Source organism: Schistocerca piceifrons, chromosome 6 (assembly GCF_021461385.2).
Source record: "Schistocerca piceifrons isolate TAMUIC-IGC-003096 chromosome 6, iqSchPice1.1, whole genome shotgun sequence".
Taxonomy (NCBI): Eukaryota; Metazoa; Arthropoda; class Insecta; order Orthoptera; family Acrididae; genus Schistocerca; species Schistocerca piceifrons.
In genome coordinates, this window is record NC_060143.1 from 479,796,573 (window position 1) to 479,813,189 (window position 16,617).

The 16,617-nt window shown below is 42.5% G+C and overlaps 1 protein-coding gene across 1 annotated transcript in view; it reads left to right on the plus strand.

The window, feature by feature from the left end:
* The first annotated feature begins 292 nt into the window (after positions 1 to 292).
* The window catches only part of LOC124803124 (tubulin beta-1 chain-like), a 97,469-nt gene continuing 81,144 nt past the window's right edge, over positions 293 to 16,617 (plus strand). The window contains exon 1 of the mRNA XM_047264300.1: positions 293 to 349. Within this exon, the coding sequence (XP_047120256.1) occupies positions 293 to 349 (57 nt within the window). The remainder of the gene's footprint in view (positions 350 to 16,617) is intronic.

Genomic DNA, 16,617 nt, shown 5'->3' on the forward strand with positions numbered 1-16,617 from the left:
TCTTTGCATGCTTCCGACTCGCTAATTCGAATGATGACGGAAGGGTAGCCTCTTCCGTTCCCCTTACGCAGGTGAGAACAGCCGATCCACTCTGCGGGACACCGACCAATGGGAGCACGCCATTTCGGCGCGCATGAGCACTGGGTCCACGCCGTGGCGGCTCGGGTATAAACCCAGTCGAGGGCGTCCTTGAGCCTCAATCGCGTCCTGCAGTCCGCTGTCTTCCCACAAGACGAAAGACGTTGTATACTGATTCCACTCGTTCGTGAGACGGAAACTCTGACACACGAAGATGAGGGAGATAGTACACATCCAGGCGGGCCAATGTGGAAACCAAATCGGCGCCAAGGTGAGTGCGAAACTGCAGTAGTACAGCGGCGCTGTCTCCTTGGTTCATCCTAATACATGCCACGTTCTTCTGCAGATAGCGTAGAGAACAGCCATCCGCTACGGACTTCATGTTGTTGCATTCAACCATACAAAACGCCGCTCCCTCTTAGCGTGTCTCGATGGCGAATGAGACCATTCCTCTACTTTAGCTTTGTTACGTCCTCCTCCAGACCCCCCGCCCCCCATCCCATCAATGTCGTCTTCTTCATTCCTTCAGCAACTTGTGAAATCTAACAACGGGATCGTACGAACTTCCGCTCACCGATCTGCTTCATAGTGACAGCCTGTGTAGGGCGCGACTTGAATATATGTATATAGCAAGAAGCAACTCCCAATTGTTTTCGAGAATATCGAGTTTGAACATTTTACGCTTGCTTACGTACTTCGTACGGTCGCTGGCAACTAAGGATTTTGCGGCAAAGGGAGTAAGCACTTCGCCGGCCACTGTGGTCGAGCGGTTCTAGGCGCTTCAGACCGGAACCGCGCTTCTGCTATGGTCGCATGTTCGAATCCTGCCTCGGGGATGGATGTGTGTGATGTCCTTAGATTAGTTAGGTTTAAGTAGTTCTAAGTCTAAGGGACTGATGACGTCAGATGTTAAGTCCCATAGTGGTTCGAGCCATTTGAACTATTTTTTTTTTAATTTTATTTATCTATCTATTTATTTATTTATTTTTTGTGTAAGCACTTAGTTTCGTAAGCGCGAGTTCCGTTGATCGAATCTCGCTTCGGTACTCCTCGTAATTCTGACAACAGATATCCGTCGTCCGCAGCAAAATTGTGTGATGACGGAGAACTACGTAAGAGAGTAACCCAAGAGTGTATTACAACAGACACGTTGAAAAATCAATGCACATGCAGAGATTCGACGTTCATTACAAGTGATGTACGTCAAAATAATTATTCATTTACATGTTTCTGTGGTCAATATCGTCCTCATTCGTACAGTGCTCCATATGTTACACATTGTACTTCCTACACATGTTTATGGAAATGGAAATGAGCGTGCCGGCCGGTGTGGCCGAGCGGTTCTAGGCGCTTCAGTCCGGAACCGCGCGACCATGCCTCGGGCATGGATGTGTGTGATGTCCTTAGGTTAGTTAGGTTTAAGTAGTTCCACGTTCTAGGGGACTGATGAACTCAGTTGTTAAGTCCCATAGTGCTCAGTGCCATTTGGACCATTTTGAAATGAGCGTTTGCGTCATTGGCCGGGAGGCCCCTTGCGGGGCAGATGCGGCCACCTTGGTGCAGGTCTTATTACATTCGACGCCACATTGGTCGACATGCGCGCTGGATGGGTATGAAATGATGATGAAGACAACACAACACCCAGTTCCTGAGCGGAGAAAATTCCCCGACCCAGTCAGGAATCGATACTCGGGCCCGGAGGACGGCTATCCGTCACGCTGACCACTCAGCTATCGGGGTGGATACACATGTTGATGAAACAATGTAAATAAAATGGCTATACTGATTTGATTGAAAGGTATTATGTATCCTTTTTTTTCAGGCTCACTGTGAAATTTTTTTTCTCTTTTTTTTCGGGATAAAGATTATGGAAACAATAAATGAGTCATTGAATAATGAAATTGTGCGCAGTGGTAATAAGTAGGTGGGAAGAGAAAAACAAAAAACTGCAGGCAGGGGTGATTGACTATGCAACTCGCACTCCTGAAACTAAACCCTTAACAAGCTCGTTTGCGAGCTTCTTGAGTACTAACGACGATGCAAAATATACAGGGTGTTACAAAAAGGTACGGCCAAACTTTCAGGAAACATTCCTCACACACAAAGAAAGAAAATATGTTATGTGGACATGTGACCGGAAACACTTACTTTCCATGTTAGAGCTCATTTTGTTACTTCTCTTCAAATCACATTTATCATGGAATGAATCCCTCCGCTAGTGAGGATACATGCATCAACCCTCTGTCGCATAGAATCCCTGATGCGCTGATGCAGCCCTGGAGAATGGCGTATTGTATCACAGCCGTCCACAATACGAACACGAAGAGTCTCAACATTTGGTACCGGGGTTGCGTAGACAAGAGCTTTCAAATGCCCCCATAAATGAAAGTCAAGAGGGTTGAGGTCAGGAGAGCGTGGATGCCATGGAATTGGTCCGCCTCTACCAATCCATCGGTCACCGAATCTGTTGTTGAGAAGCGTACGAACACTTCGACTGAAATGTGCAGGAGCTCCATCGTGCATGAACCACATGTTGTGTCGTACTTGGAATGGCACATGTTCTAGCAGCACAAGTAGAGTACCCCGTATGAAATCATGGCGGTGAATCGAGGAAGTACAGTACATACTGACAAAACTAAAATGAGCTCTAACATGGAAATTAAGCGTTTCCGGACACATATCCACATATCTTTTCTTTATTTGTGTGTGAGGAATGTTTCCTGAAAGTTTGGCCGTACCTTTTTGTAACACCCTGTATATACAAATTAGCATAAAATTTTGAAACTCGATTTTCTCGTAAAATATTGCGAGTTGCGCCTGCCTATTTACTTGTATTGTAGCCGTGCTCTACACAAGCTGTGAATATGAAACAAATCGGTGACGGGTCCCTTGGTTAGCACGCTTCTCACCTACCTGTACCTCCTACTCCCACCGCCCTCCATGCGAAGCCATTGAAAAGCACTTTTCAGTGGCGCAAAGCATTGGCTTAAATGGGTGCCTTTTGACGCGCAGCGCCACAGCGCTTCAGTGGCGAACTATTGACGCCGGTGAGGGAATATTGCTTTCAAAAGCAGCCTTCACACGCCGCCACTTGGAGGCGCTGTTGATCAGCCAAGCAGCGTGTCGCCGCATATGAACAACCGGCACGTGACGTCAGCGCAGCAGTAGAAGTAGCAGTAGCAGTAGCGGCACCATCAAAGCTGCTCATAGCAACAGCTGCTGAAGTAGTCAGTGGCGGCGTTCCGTGCCGCGCCATTTGAAGGCTCTGGCGCTGCAGAGAAGCACTTCAAATGGTTCAAATGCCTCTAAGCACTTTGGGACTTATGTCTGAGGTCAGCAGTCCCCTGGAACTTAACAAGCGGAGGCCACGACGTTTGGAACGCTGATTTAATGCAAACTTCGTACACTCGTAGTACTCCACGATGACAACAAAATGTGTAAGCAGTAGCGCGTACTTCTCAAGCGTTACTGAGAAAATCGCAAGGTAATATCGGTCGTCAAATATATACCTGTGCGTGGCCATTTTTACCATGAAGCGCCGGCAGCAGAGTGGATGTTCGGTCAGAGGGTTAGCTGCCCTCTGTAATAAAAAAACTGAGTTAGTGGATCAACGACGAACTAAAACGGGTGTCTTGCGGCGTCTGCCCCGAAAAGATACCACGAACGAAAACGAACAAAATGAGACCAAAAAAAAGTGGTTAGCGTTAAAGCCCCGTTATCGCAGGGTCGCTGGATAGAGTCCCGCTCATCAGTTTTTTTTTATTTCTAACACAGTAATTTTCTTTACATTTATATTACAACTGATGTAATGGGAAAAACACCTGTAATCGGATTAACTTTTATTAAATTTACCATGTCATTTGGCAGTCTACAAACTTTTATTATCACAAATAATATAATATTCATAACTACTGACTAATAAACGGCCAAACGCATAAAGTGATACTGAAAATAACTGCTTGTCCGTGATTTGAGAAATCCCTTATACCTGGTAGGAGCCTGAAACTAATTATTACCTCCAAGTTTTGACCGGCACAGACGGCTTTCGAAAAATGTACAATTAATCGTCGCTTTCGACATTACGAGAACAATTTGCGGGATGGTATTTTTCGTAAAAGCATGAGAAACAAAGTTAAACGGCACCAGCTGCATTGAATAAATGCTATGTTTCCGCACACGCAAGGTTTTCCGTGTAAAAACAAACCTCGTTAACATTTTCAAAAACCTCTCTTTCAGCCGATAATTTGGGAGCAAACCATGCATAACGCAGCATTTCCATAAATATCGGCACTGATCATTGGTCATGCAGTATCGAGTGTATTTTAACAGCGTCTTCACGAGAAGCAATTTCTCGTTCTCTTTCGATTAAATACGAACAATTTTGATGACACAGACAAGCATACATATTCAGTATCACTTTATGCGTTTGATCGTTTACCAGTCAGTAGTTATGAATATTATATTGTTTGTGATGATAAAAAATTGTAGACTGCCAAATAACGTTGTAAATTTAACAAACCTTCATCCGATTACACGTATTTTCCCATTACATCAATTGCAATATAATTAGTAAAGAAAATGACTGTTAGATAAAAAGAAAAAACTGACGAGCGGGACTCGATCCAGCGACCCAGCGATTACGGGGCTTCAACGCTAACCACTTTTTTTACCACTTTTTTTTATTCCACAAAAACAGTAACAAAAATTGCTACAATGAAATGACATAAATAAGGTGACAAATAATTGCAGCCATAAATTACAGCATTCAAAGAATGAATCTTTAGCAGTAGCACAATTTAGCACCTTCACTGTGACCTTCAACTGGTGGCAGTTCAGCATGCACATTTTCTTCTTCTGCAGCCTGGGGTTCCTCATCATCATTTCCCAGACCCAAATTAATCATTCAGTAAATCCTTTATGTGTGTTCCTTCCAGGGTAAATTCCGTGGACAAAAGAGCGGTCCCGAACAGCAACACCGCAAAATCATTCTTCACTGCCTTGATATTTTTGTCAGTTCCAGTCTTCTAAACGCATCCATAGGGAGTTCAAGATCTCACTCGGCTGCCGGCGCTTCATGTTAAAAATGGCCACGCACAGGTATATATTTGACAACCGAAATTATCTTACGATTTTCTCAATAACGCTTAAGAAGTACCCGCTACTGTTTACACATTTTGTTGTCCTAATGTAGTACTACGAGTGTACGAAGTTCGTAGTAAATCCGCGTTCCAAACATCGTGGCCTCCCCTTGTTAGAACTACTGTAAGTAGGCTGTTTAGGTTTTTATATTGGTAACGCCACGTAGCGCTCTGTATGAAAATCACTGGCTGTGCTGTGTGCAGTCTGTGGCTGGTTGGCGTTGTTGTAATATTCGCTATTGTAGTGTTGGGTAGTTGGATGTGAACAGCGCATAGCGTTGCGCAGTTGGAGGTGAGCCGCCAGCAGTGGTGGATGTGGGGGAAGAGATGGCGCACTTTTGAGAGCGGATGATATGGGCGTGTGTCCATCAGAGACAGTAAATTCGTAAGACTGCATGTCATGAACTTTTGAACACTGTTAAGGTAAATACATTGTTTGTTGTCTATCAAAATATTTCATTTGCTAAGTATGCCTATCAGTAGTTAGTGCCTTCAGTAGTTAGAATCTTTTATTTAGCTGGCAGTATTGGCGCTCGCTGTATTGCAGTAGTTCGAGTAACGAAGATTTTTGTGAGGTAAGTGATTCATGAAAGGTATAGGTTATTGTTAGTCACGGCCATTCTTTTGTAGGGATTATTGAAAGTCAGATTGCGTTGTGCTGAAAATATTCTGTGTCACTCTATTGATGATCTGAATAAGTAAAGAGAGAAATGTCTGAGTACGTTCAGTTTTGCTCAGCTGTTTGAAAATCAAATAACGTAAGGGGTTTATCAGCACAATCATTCATGAATTTTTCTAAGGGGAGGTTTCACTACTTAAACCTAACTAACCTAAGGACATCACACACATCCATGCCCAAGGCAGGATTCGGACCTGCGACCGCAGCGGCAGCACGGTTCCGGACTGAAGGAGAAGCACTTCTCGGTGTCGTCGTATGAAGGGGCCCTAATAGGCTTTACTTCTGATTGCACAGAGGAATAGGGACACGACAGTATAACTTGGAGCAGGGATGTCCATTCCTAGGCCCGCAGACCGCGGGCGGCCCAGATCAAGTATCAGTGCGGCCCCAGAAGCTGGCATCCATCACACGAACGTTTTTCTTTTTTTTTCTCTTCTTTTTTTTAAAAAAAGAAAAGAAATGCCATAAAATTCCGTTTGTGTAAGGTACGGTAAATTGATTATTTTCAGTCTGAAATTCCCGTCATACGACGCTGTTCTTTGTTCTTAACATTGCCGCTTACGCTATACTGAACCCTCAGTCTCGTTCTTATAATCGGCCAATTCGTCAGACGCGTTGATCTGTTATCTTACGGCTACTTCAGTTGCAACTACGAAACCAGAGATGTAGGGACGTATAAGGTACCTAATTTGTGGAAATACAAGGCAGTTCTCTGTTACTTCTGCAGTAGAAGTTAGAAATTTTCATGTGGATTGCAATTACTGCCAATGTTTGCTCTCTGATAGTACTGTAATTCTGTCAGTATCGTAATTCAAATGTCACAATTATTCCACGATTTGTAATTACTTTTACCACGCGTGCGAAATAAAAAAAAAACAGCGACAAACTTTAGGGGCAGGTTCCTTATACCAAAAAAAGAAGGTAAGTCTGGTAAACAATGGCTCTAAAACGCATACCAGTACCTCAAGAGATATGAGGTCGGTACTATGAAACAAATCTTCTCTACTGCAAGCTCTTAGCTTTTCATATTTTGGGAGCAGGTAGTACTGACCAAAACAAGAAAAAATGTCCAGTAAACAGGCTCTTTAAGATGCATACCTTATGCGCTATGAGTACTTGTTCAGCAGAAGAGACATGTTTTACACTAGCGAAGATGAACGAGAGCCCATGTTAATTGGACATTTTTTCTTATTTCTGTATAAGGAACCTGTCCCTAAAGTTATTCGGCGTTTTTGAGGACGCCATGCATATAAAATTACTAATCAAATTTCAGGAATATAATATCAAATTAATTCCAGCTTGTTTTTTAGAATAAAGCATCGTAAACAGTTAATAATTACCTACATGTGTTAATTATACATTCTCATCGGACACAACCCTTTTTTGCCTCAACATGTATTGTTAGTGCTAGGTGCATTATGTGCGACCTGAAATACTCGTTTTCTTCCGATGTGGTCCAGGTAAGTTAAAAGGTTGGACACCCCTACGTGGAGTGTACATTGTACATACAACGCCATTTTATTCCCGGATAGCTATTACTGGAATAGCGTTCCCATCCATTTAAGTTGGGATAACGGTAGAGCACAATGGATATTCTCGCATATGTAATTTCCATATTTATTAGTCACCGTCTGCAGAAATAGCGTCTTCAACATGGGCGACAAGCGTTCCAGGTCGCAAATCTACTAGCCTGAATTATACTCTGAAGCTAGTAGATGCTAAAATGAGTTTAAGAGCGTAGCACAAAACGCGAAAACTGCTGAGGTCTCATGCAGTGAAAATGTTAATGCAAAATATGTATTTAAATAAGCTTGTAAGATACCTGTATGTATAAAACAGCGATCTGTCTTACAATTAGTTAAAAGGTAGATTTATTGTTTGACCAATAAGAGACCTTTCTAATAAACTATGGAAAAAGTAAGCAACAACTGTTGTTGTTTAAATGTACACAGATATACAGTCTCTTTCAAATAATATCGTCTTTCGAAAAATTTCGAAAGGTTGTGGAACCAAACATGACAAAACTGTAAGTAGTATCTTTAGACAATAGGTAGTTGGGGTTAGAAAGGCGTTGTTTCTCTCGTTCATTTCTTTTTCTTAATGCAGGGCTTCCCAACGTGTGGTCCGCGGACCCCTTAGGGGTCCGCCGGCTCTTTCTAAGGGGTCCGCGGCCATCCTTCACCAAATCGTGTAAAATAATGAGTAAAATTATTGAATAAAAATGTGAAAATCAAATTCATCACTATTTTTTTTTTCGTGTGAAAAACATGTGTAATTTTACTTCAGGTCGTATTCCCAAGCAGACTTTGCGGTTCCTAAGTGAGAGCGCATTCACAGTTTAGTGTCGGAGAATGTGGCTTCTCTGATCGACTGTTTCGCAACAATATGGAGGTCATTTGTGCGATGGCTCACGGCGGTAGATGCGCTGAAACCTTTTACGCATGCGCCGAGGGAGCTTTGTCGACCAATCACAGCGCTCACTGGCATCTATGCTTGCTTTGTCAATGCTTTTCATAAGTCGATTTTTGACCTTCAAGTTGTTTTCATTCTAAACCAAAGACTATTGATACTTTGGGGGGGGGGGGGGGGGGGGGGAGGGGGTCATTGGGCACATGGAGCTAGCATTAAGAAACTTTCAGTTCCCATGGGTTTAAAGTTACTGTGCTCTTGACTGACTAGGGGTCCACCATGGATTTTCAACTGAAAAAGGGTCCACCAGCTGAAAAGGTTGGGAAGCCCTGTCTTAATGTATGAAGTCCCATCATGTGTGGGCACAAACTCCACACATATAAAATGGTAAGAGTTTCAGGTGTGCTAGAACTTATAGGAGGTAAGGCTTGACTTGTTTATTACTCGCTTTTTGTTTATATATTCATAGCTTATTGGTCATCCATTTCTCAGAATTATCAATGCACATCCGATCATTATAATGTTTACTACTTTTTCTATATATTCACTTATGTAAATGTTTTTCTTGATAACTGTGTTTATTTCCCAAAACTTGTGAATAGAGTTTAAGACATGTTAGGAAACGACCAACCAGCCAAAGTTGTAAATTTCACTTTACTTATTCACTCAATGACTCGTTTCGGTCCACGACCCATCGTAACAGATATTCAAAATGGTATTTTCGAAAACGCAAAAACCATGACAAAAATGAGCAAAGAAGCAGTTACGCCGTGTAATGACCTACAATTATTTCAGTACGCTGGAAGTTCGTCAACGATCAACCAGTTGTAAGAGTAAGAAACCACTGGATTATTTGATGATGTGTTTGGTACACTCCCTATTTTAATATGAGCATAGTAGGTCGCAATCCTCAGTCGTCATACCATTACAAGCAACATCATAACTGTCATGAATGGTGCTCTAGTCAAAGACCAACACATTAAGCATATTCCCCCCCACGTATTCGAAATAATGCACCGTCGTTGAACTGTGTTATTGCATTTTTCTTCTGTACAATCTAGATTTTACGGCTTTTACACCATTATCGAGAGCAGTGTTAAAAGTTCTTAAACCGTTAACACGTCATATCTGGTAAAGTCAACCAAAGTATGTAAACAAGATTAGCAAATGCCTTTATGATGTGGCTATTAAGGTGATGGATGTTTCTATGCCGCAAACAATTTAAGGCACCCAACAATGTTCTCGCCAAATCAGTACTAACGCAAAATTAAGCAGTTTGAATCTGTGGCGGAGACTTGATTTTTGTTTCGAATTAGATCAAAATATTCTGTGTCTCATTTACATTCTAATTTATTTTAAATTGTTAACTGGTTGCGGATTTGCAGTCCCGAAACTGCTCATCGTCTGATTGACTTTTATAAAGTTAATACTAGTAACAAAATGCTCTTGAAGGGCTGTTCGTTCATTTCTGCAAACATGTTAATATTTACGAGACAGCTGATTTACGAAGACAATCATGCATCAGATTTATTACACAGTTACATAAAATCTCAGAGAAAACACATGCGGGAGGACCGCAGTGAAAATTCTGTTGTAGATTTCTCTTGAATCTCTCCAAAGGAAAGCCGGTGTAACTGTTTACACAAAGTCAACACCAGACCCACACTCTTTTTTCGTGCGGTCGCAACGATACTTAAATCTAACAGGTACGAAATCTATGGGACTTAAAGGGCAAGTACGTTGTACAAATATGAAATATTTTCATACTTGTTCGTTCATTTCTGCAAACATGTTAATATTTACGAGACAGCTGATTTACGAAGACAATCATGCATCAGATTTATTACACAGTTACATAAAATCTCAGAGAAAACACATGCGGGAGGACCGCAGTGAAAATTCTGTTGTAGATTTCTCTTGAATCTCTCCAAAGGAAAGCCGGTGTAACTGTTTACACAAAGTCAACACCAGACCCACACTCTTTTTTCGTGCGGTCGCAACGATACTTAAATCTAACAGGTACGAAATCTATGGGACTTAAAGGGCAAGTACGTTGTACAAATATGAAATATTTTCATACTTATAGATCAGCTACAATCGATATTCAACAATAATTTAACAACTCGGAAAGAATGTAATCAGTCTGCCCATTCCTGGGGCTCCACTGTTTCCGATTCAGCTGGTGAATTTTTCGGTCAAACCTATCCCGAAACATAAATATAACTTGGAAATATTTTCATAGAAATTGCGAGGACAGAATTTGTTACCTGTTTAGTGGTAAATGTAGACGTCTTTGTAAGTAGGCTGTTTAGGTTTTTATATTGGTAACGCCACGTAACGCTCTGTACGAAAATCACTGGCTGTGCTGTGTGCAGTCTGTGGCTGATTGGCATTGTTGTAATATTCGCTACTGTAGTGCTAGGCAGTTGGATGTGAACAGCGCGTAGCGTTGCGCAGTTGGAGGTGAACCGCGAGCAGTGATGGATGTGGGGAGAGAGATAGCAGAGTTTTGAGAGCGGATGATCTGGACGTGTGTCCATCAGAGACAGTAAATTTGTAAGACTGGATGTCATGAATTGATATATATATATAGGGTGAGTCACCTAACATTACCGCTTGATATATTTCGTAAACCACATCAAATACTGACGAATCGATTCCACAGACCGAACGTGAGGAGAGAGGCTTGTGTAATTGGTTAATACAAACCATAAAAAATGCACGAAAGTATGTTTTTTTTAACACAAACCTACGTTTTTTAAATGGAACCCCGTTAGGTTTGTCAGCACATCTGAACATATAAACAAATACGTAATCAGTGCCGTCTTTTGCATTGTAAAATGTTAATTACATCCGGAGATATTATAACCTAAAGTTGAATTACGTAGGGATCCAGAGGGAACGGTGATGGACCTTAGGTACAGAAGAGACTAGAACAGCACATTACGTCCACATGCTAACACCTTATTATTGGTCTTTTTCACTGAAGCACATGTACATTACCATGAGGGGTGAGGTACACGTTCGACGGGTGTTTCATAGGACGTGGAGGACGCATAAATTGGCCAGCCCGTTCTCCTTATCTTACAGCTCTGGACTTCTTTCTGTGGGGTACGTTAAAGGAGAATGTGTACCGTGATGTGTCTACAACCCTAGAGGATATGAAACAACGTATTGTGGCAGCCTGCGCCGACATTACACCAGATGTACTGCGGCGTGTACGACATTCATTACGCCAGAGATTGCAATTGTGTGCAGTAAATGATGGCCACCACATTGAACATCTATTGGCCTGACATGTCGGGACACACTCTATTCCACTCCGTAACTGAAAACGGAAACCACGTGTGTACGTGTACCTCACCCCTCATGGTAATGTACATGTGCGTCAGTGAAAAAGACCAATAAAAAGGTGTTAGCATGTAGACGTAATGTGCTGTTCCAGTCTCTTCTGTACCTAAAGTCCATCACCGTTCCCTTTGGATCCCTACGTAATTCGGTGCTCTCCGATACACACGATCGAACAGCGGAGGAGTGGTACTCAAGCGTCAACTTTAGGTTCAATATCTCCGGATGCAATTAACATTTTACAATGCAACAAACGGCACTAATTACGTATTTGTTTATATGTTCAGTTGTGCTAACAAAACTAACGGGGTTCCATTTAAAAAAACGTAGGTTTGTGTTAAAAAACATACTTCCGTGCATTTTTTTATGGTTTGTATTAACCAATTACACTAGCCTCTCTCCTCACGTTCGGCCTGTGGAATCGATTCGTCAGTATTTGATGTGGTTTACGAAATATATCCAGCGGTAACGTTAGGTGACTCACCCTGTGTATATACACACACACACATATATATATATATATATATATATATATATATATATATATATATATACGTAATGACTTTTGAACACTATTAAGGTAAATACATTGTTTGTTCTTTATCAAAATCTTTAATTTGCTAACTATGCCTATCAGTAGTTAGTGACTTAAGTAGTTAGAATCTTCTGGCAGTATTGGCGCTCGCTGTATTGCAGTAGTTTGAGTAACGAAGATTTTTGTGAGGTAAGTGATTCATGAAAGGTGTAGGTTATTGTTAGTCAGGGCCATTCTTTTGTTGGGATTATTAAAAGTCTGATTGCATTGCGCTAAAAATATTGTCTGTCAGTTTAGTGTTGATCAGAATAAGTAAAGAGAGTAATGTCTGAGTACGTTCAGTTTTGCTCAGCTGTTTGAAAAGCAAGTAATGGAAGAGGTTTATCAGTACAGTCATTCATAAATTTTTCTAAGGGGACGTGTTTCATCTTGTAATACGATCTTCGATTTTGGGTTATGTGGGTTATGTTTTTCGTGAAACTTCCTGGCAGATTAAAACTGTGTGCCGGACCGAGACTCGAACTCGGGACCTTTACCTTTCGCGGACAGGTGCTCCACCTTCTGAGCTACCCAAGCACGACTCACGCCCCGTCCTCACAGCTTTACTTCTGCCAGTACCACGCCTCCTACCTTCCAAACTTTACAGAAGCTCTCCTGCGAACTTTGCAGAACTAGCACCCCTGAAAGAATGGAGATGGGGATGGGGGATGTTTCCAGAATGAGATTTTCACTCTGCAGCGGAGTGTGCGCTGATACGAAACTTCCTGGCAGATTAAAACTGTGTGCGAGGTACTGGCAGAAGTAAGTGAGGACGGGGCGTGAGTCGTGCTTGGGTAGCTCAGTGGTAGAGCACTTACCCGCGAAAGGCAAACGTGTCGAGTTCGAGTCTCGGTCCTGCGATATATCAAGCTTAGTATTCGTGTTAGTTTCTAGGATATATGGCTCCGTGTTGTACTAGATGAGACACAAACTGCAAGTATTATTGGTTTCCCCACTTCAGTTAATCGTTACCTCTAACATCAAACGTCACTTCCAATTCATTCCGTCTTTGGGTTATCGGAAAATGATGTCTCCCATCGTATGTGTACATTACTTGTTGCTCTGTGTGCGGATATGGAGTACTCTTTCCCCTCAGTAACAACTCCTGTTTGGCTGAGGAGCTTCACTTTACTCGCACACAGCTTTCGAGAGTGCTAATTAAGTAAGGTCCTCTAGCAAGCCAACCGGTAATTCTGAAATATAATATTAATAAATTAACTGTTGAATGAGAGGGTCGTCACTAGCTGAATTTAATGTCAAGGACTGATCAGTAAAGTTGCGCACCTATTATGGCATTATGACGGTGGTTCTACAGTGAGATACAATAAAAACTTCGTGACTCATGAACAAAATGTATATTTATTACTTCGAGACTACAGAAAACGTAGCAAAGTGCTCTGCTAACAAGCGGTTCTAGGTGCTTCAGTCTGAAACCGCGCGACCGCTACGGTCGCAGGTTCGAATCCTGCATCGGGTATGGATGTGTGTGATGTCCTTTGGTTACTTAGGTTAAAGTACTTCTAAGTTCTAGGGGACTGGTGACCTCAGATGTTAAGTCCCATAGTACTTAGATCCATTTGAGCTCTGCTAAAATTATCCAAATAAGTTCATATTGACTCCTGTAACGAAATATATAGTGGCAAAAACATCGAATGAGTGTTAGGTTCGTGCATAAATTCGTATTGATTTTGTTTCGTATGTTGGTATTCCAGTTTCTCTAGGTTTATTTACAGATTGCCACTTTTTTATTTGTACTTCTGTTGCTATTTGAGTTTACATATTGTCATATTGCCATTTGGAGATAGTGAGTGTAGTTGTGAATGCTAGAAAATGGAGTGGCAAGTGGAGAAATCGGAACATTTCCGACCCATTCTTCGGTTTGAGGGGTGGCAGCAGATTATTCGGCCAGAAACGTTTGCGCCATGTATCAGGATAATGGACAGAACACGTCAAGAAAATGTTTTCCTCGTTTTAAGGAGGATCGTTTTGATATTAAATCGTTTTGCCATTAAAGACTCTCCACGTTCAGGAAGACCTTTGGGGTTTGATGGAGATCGTTTAAACACTTTCATCCACAATGATCTACGTCACTGTACTCGAGGGCTTGAAAATGTGATGAGCTGTGATCACTGCACCATGGTGCGACATTTGCATGCAGTGGGGAAGGTTCAAAACTCGGGTGTATGAGTACCGCACGGTGTAAGACAAAATAACAAAAATCAGCAGGTGGCCGTATGTGCATCTCTGCTTACTCGCCATCAGTTGGCTTCTGAACAACACCGACCATTTCTATCAAGTGTCGTAGTGTCTTTATGCTAAGATAAGGAAGAGACAGGAATTGCTGAGCCCAAACAAAGCGGCGATCCCCGTTGTAAGACCTGCACTCGTCCACAAAAGATAATGCTAAAAATTTGGTGGAACAGTGACGGTGTGGTTTTCCCCGAGGTGTAACCATAACTGCTGACATTCACAACTGAGACGTCTTGCAGATGCAGTCCAAGAACAACGACCAGGAAGACTGCGTGACATAATGCTCTCCAAGCATTAATCCCAGTTTGGGGGTCTGCTGTTATGGTTAAAATTACGTGGCATGTTAATTTTAAGGGGTGGCCAGATGCCCTCCCTGTCGCACCCCGTACCTTCAGGGACGGAAGCAGTGTACCCCAGCTGTCTGCACCTCGTGTAAGCCATGGGATAGTGCGAACGTTTTCAAATATCTGCGAGTAGTGCAACTGAGGCGGAACGTGGGGATCAGCCCGGTATTCACCTAGCGGGATGTGGAAAACCGCCTAAAAACAACCTCCAGGTTGGCCGGCACACCGGCCCTCGTCGTTAGTCCGCCGGGCGGATTCGAACCAGGGCCGGCGAGCCAATCCCAGTCCAGGAAGCAACGCGTTAGCGCTCTCGGCTACCCTGGCGGATCGCTTGAAGAAATGCTACTCCACGACAAGGCCCGCCCACAATCTGCTAGTCTGACAAAAATCAGTGTAGAGTGGTTCGGCTCTGAAGTTATTCAGCACCCACCTTATTCACCTGAGCTTACACAGATTTTGAGCTCTTCCGCACTTAATCAAACAACCTTCAAGGAACTTCTTTCCGGGTGAAAATGCGCTGCGAACATAGTACGACGAGTTCTTCGCCTCAAAACCAGATGCGTTCTACAATCGCGGAATCGTTGGCAGACTGTTGTAAACAGTGAATGACAATATGTTAATGCTGACTAAAGTCACTGTTATGAGCATCTGTTATGCTTACTAAACTAATGGAAAACCGCTACGAAGTTATGCTCGAGCACAATAATTTACATGCTATCAAAGACCATTAGGATACGTAAGTATTGGCTTTGTAATATTTTTCATGGAGGAACGGTAGCACACATGGATGAGTAACTACGACAAGTAATGGTAGTTACTCATCCTTGTGTGGTACCGCAGTTTCATGAAACATATTACGTAGCTGAGACGCAGCAATCATCTGTCAAGCTGCAGTCAAGGGTGAAGTACTTGTCGCATTGGTTTTGGTAGCCTTATTGCTCTAAACTGCTAGATTTGGGAATGAGGAAACAGCTAATCGCCATATTCCCCGCCATAAGCCAGGGCTCTTCCTCTTGTTACAAAACAATAACATTTTATTATTTTTAGCTCGAGAACTCTATAGCTGTCTTTGTTTTGCATTTTCGTACTACAGTAAATAACTTTCTGTGCTAATTATTTGTTATTTTAGGACTTGCAATTTCATGCCATGTTCCAGTAACATGGTTGCCCTCTCTCTCTCTTTGGAAACCCCCATCCCCTCAACTGTGGTGGGCGGGAGAAATTACTTGCCAGTCCCGCAACGGCTTTCTACAGAAAAACATTTCTGGAATGCGCTTCCTGGGGTGGGCCGGAAATTGTTCCCGCCTTGCTGATCCTATAGCTGTTTATGTATACCGCAAGCACATGCCGTGATCTCATTATCTCGCGAAACCCGTTCTTCACGAAGAATTATCAGTGTATCACTCTAGCGAAGTGTGCACTTAGACTCTTACTGTGTACTTAACACTAATAAGAAACCACAAGCAGACCACAATCAGCATTTACAAGTACGTCTCAACATGAAGTTCGAATGAGCTACTCCAGTACCAAATAAGATGCTAGAGATGACTACCAACTTTAGGGTACAACGACATAATTCGCTGACACCTTAAACAAGACGAAAGTTCTCTTAGTACACTCCGTTAGGTAATACAAGGGCTACGACAGCTGGCAGCACTGTCGCTATTGTTGGAGTCACAAACAATGGCGGTCGCTTTTAGGCTTGTTCTGAGCACATACGTCACGCATTCTCCGAAAGCCAACGGGCGTCATGTAACATTGTGAGCACTCTGCTGTTAATGCCGTAACTAATACGAA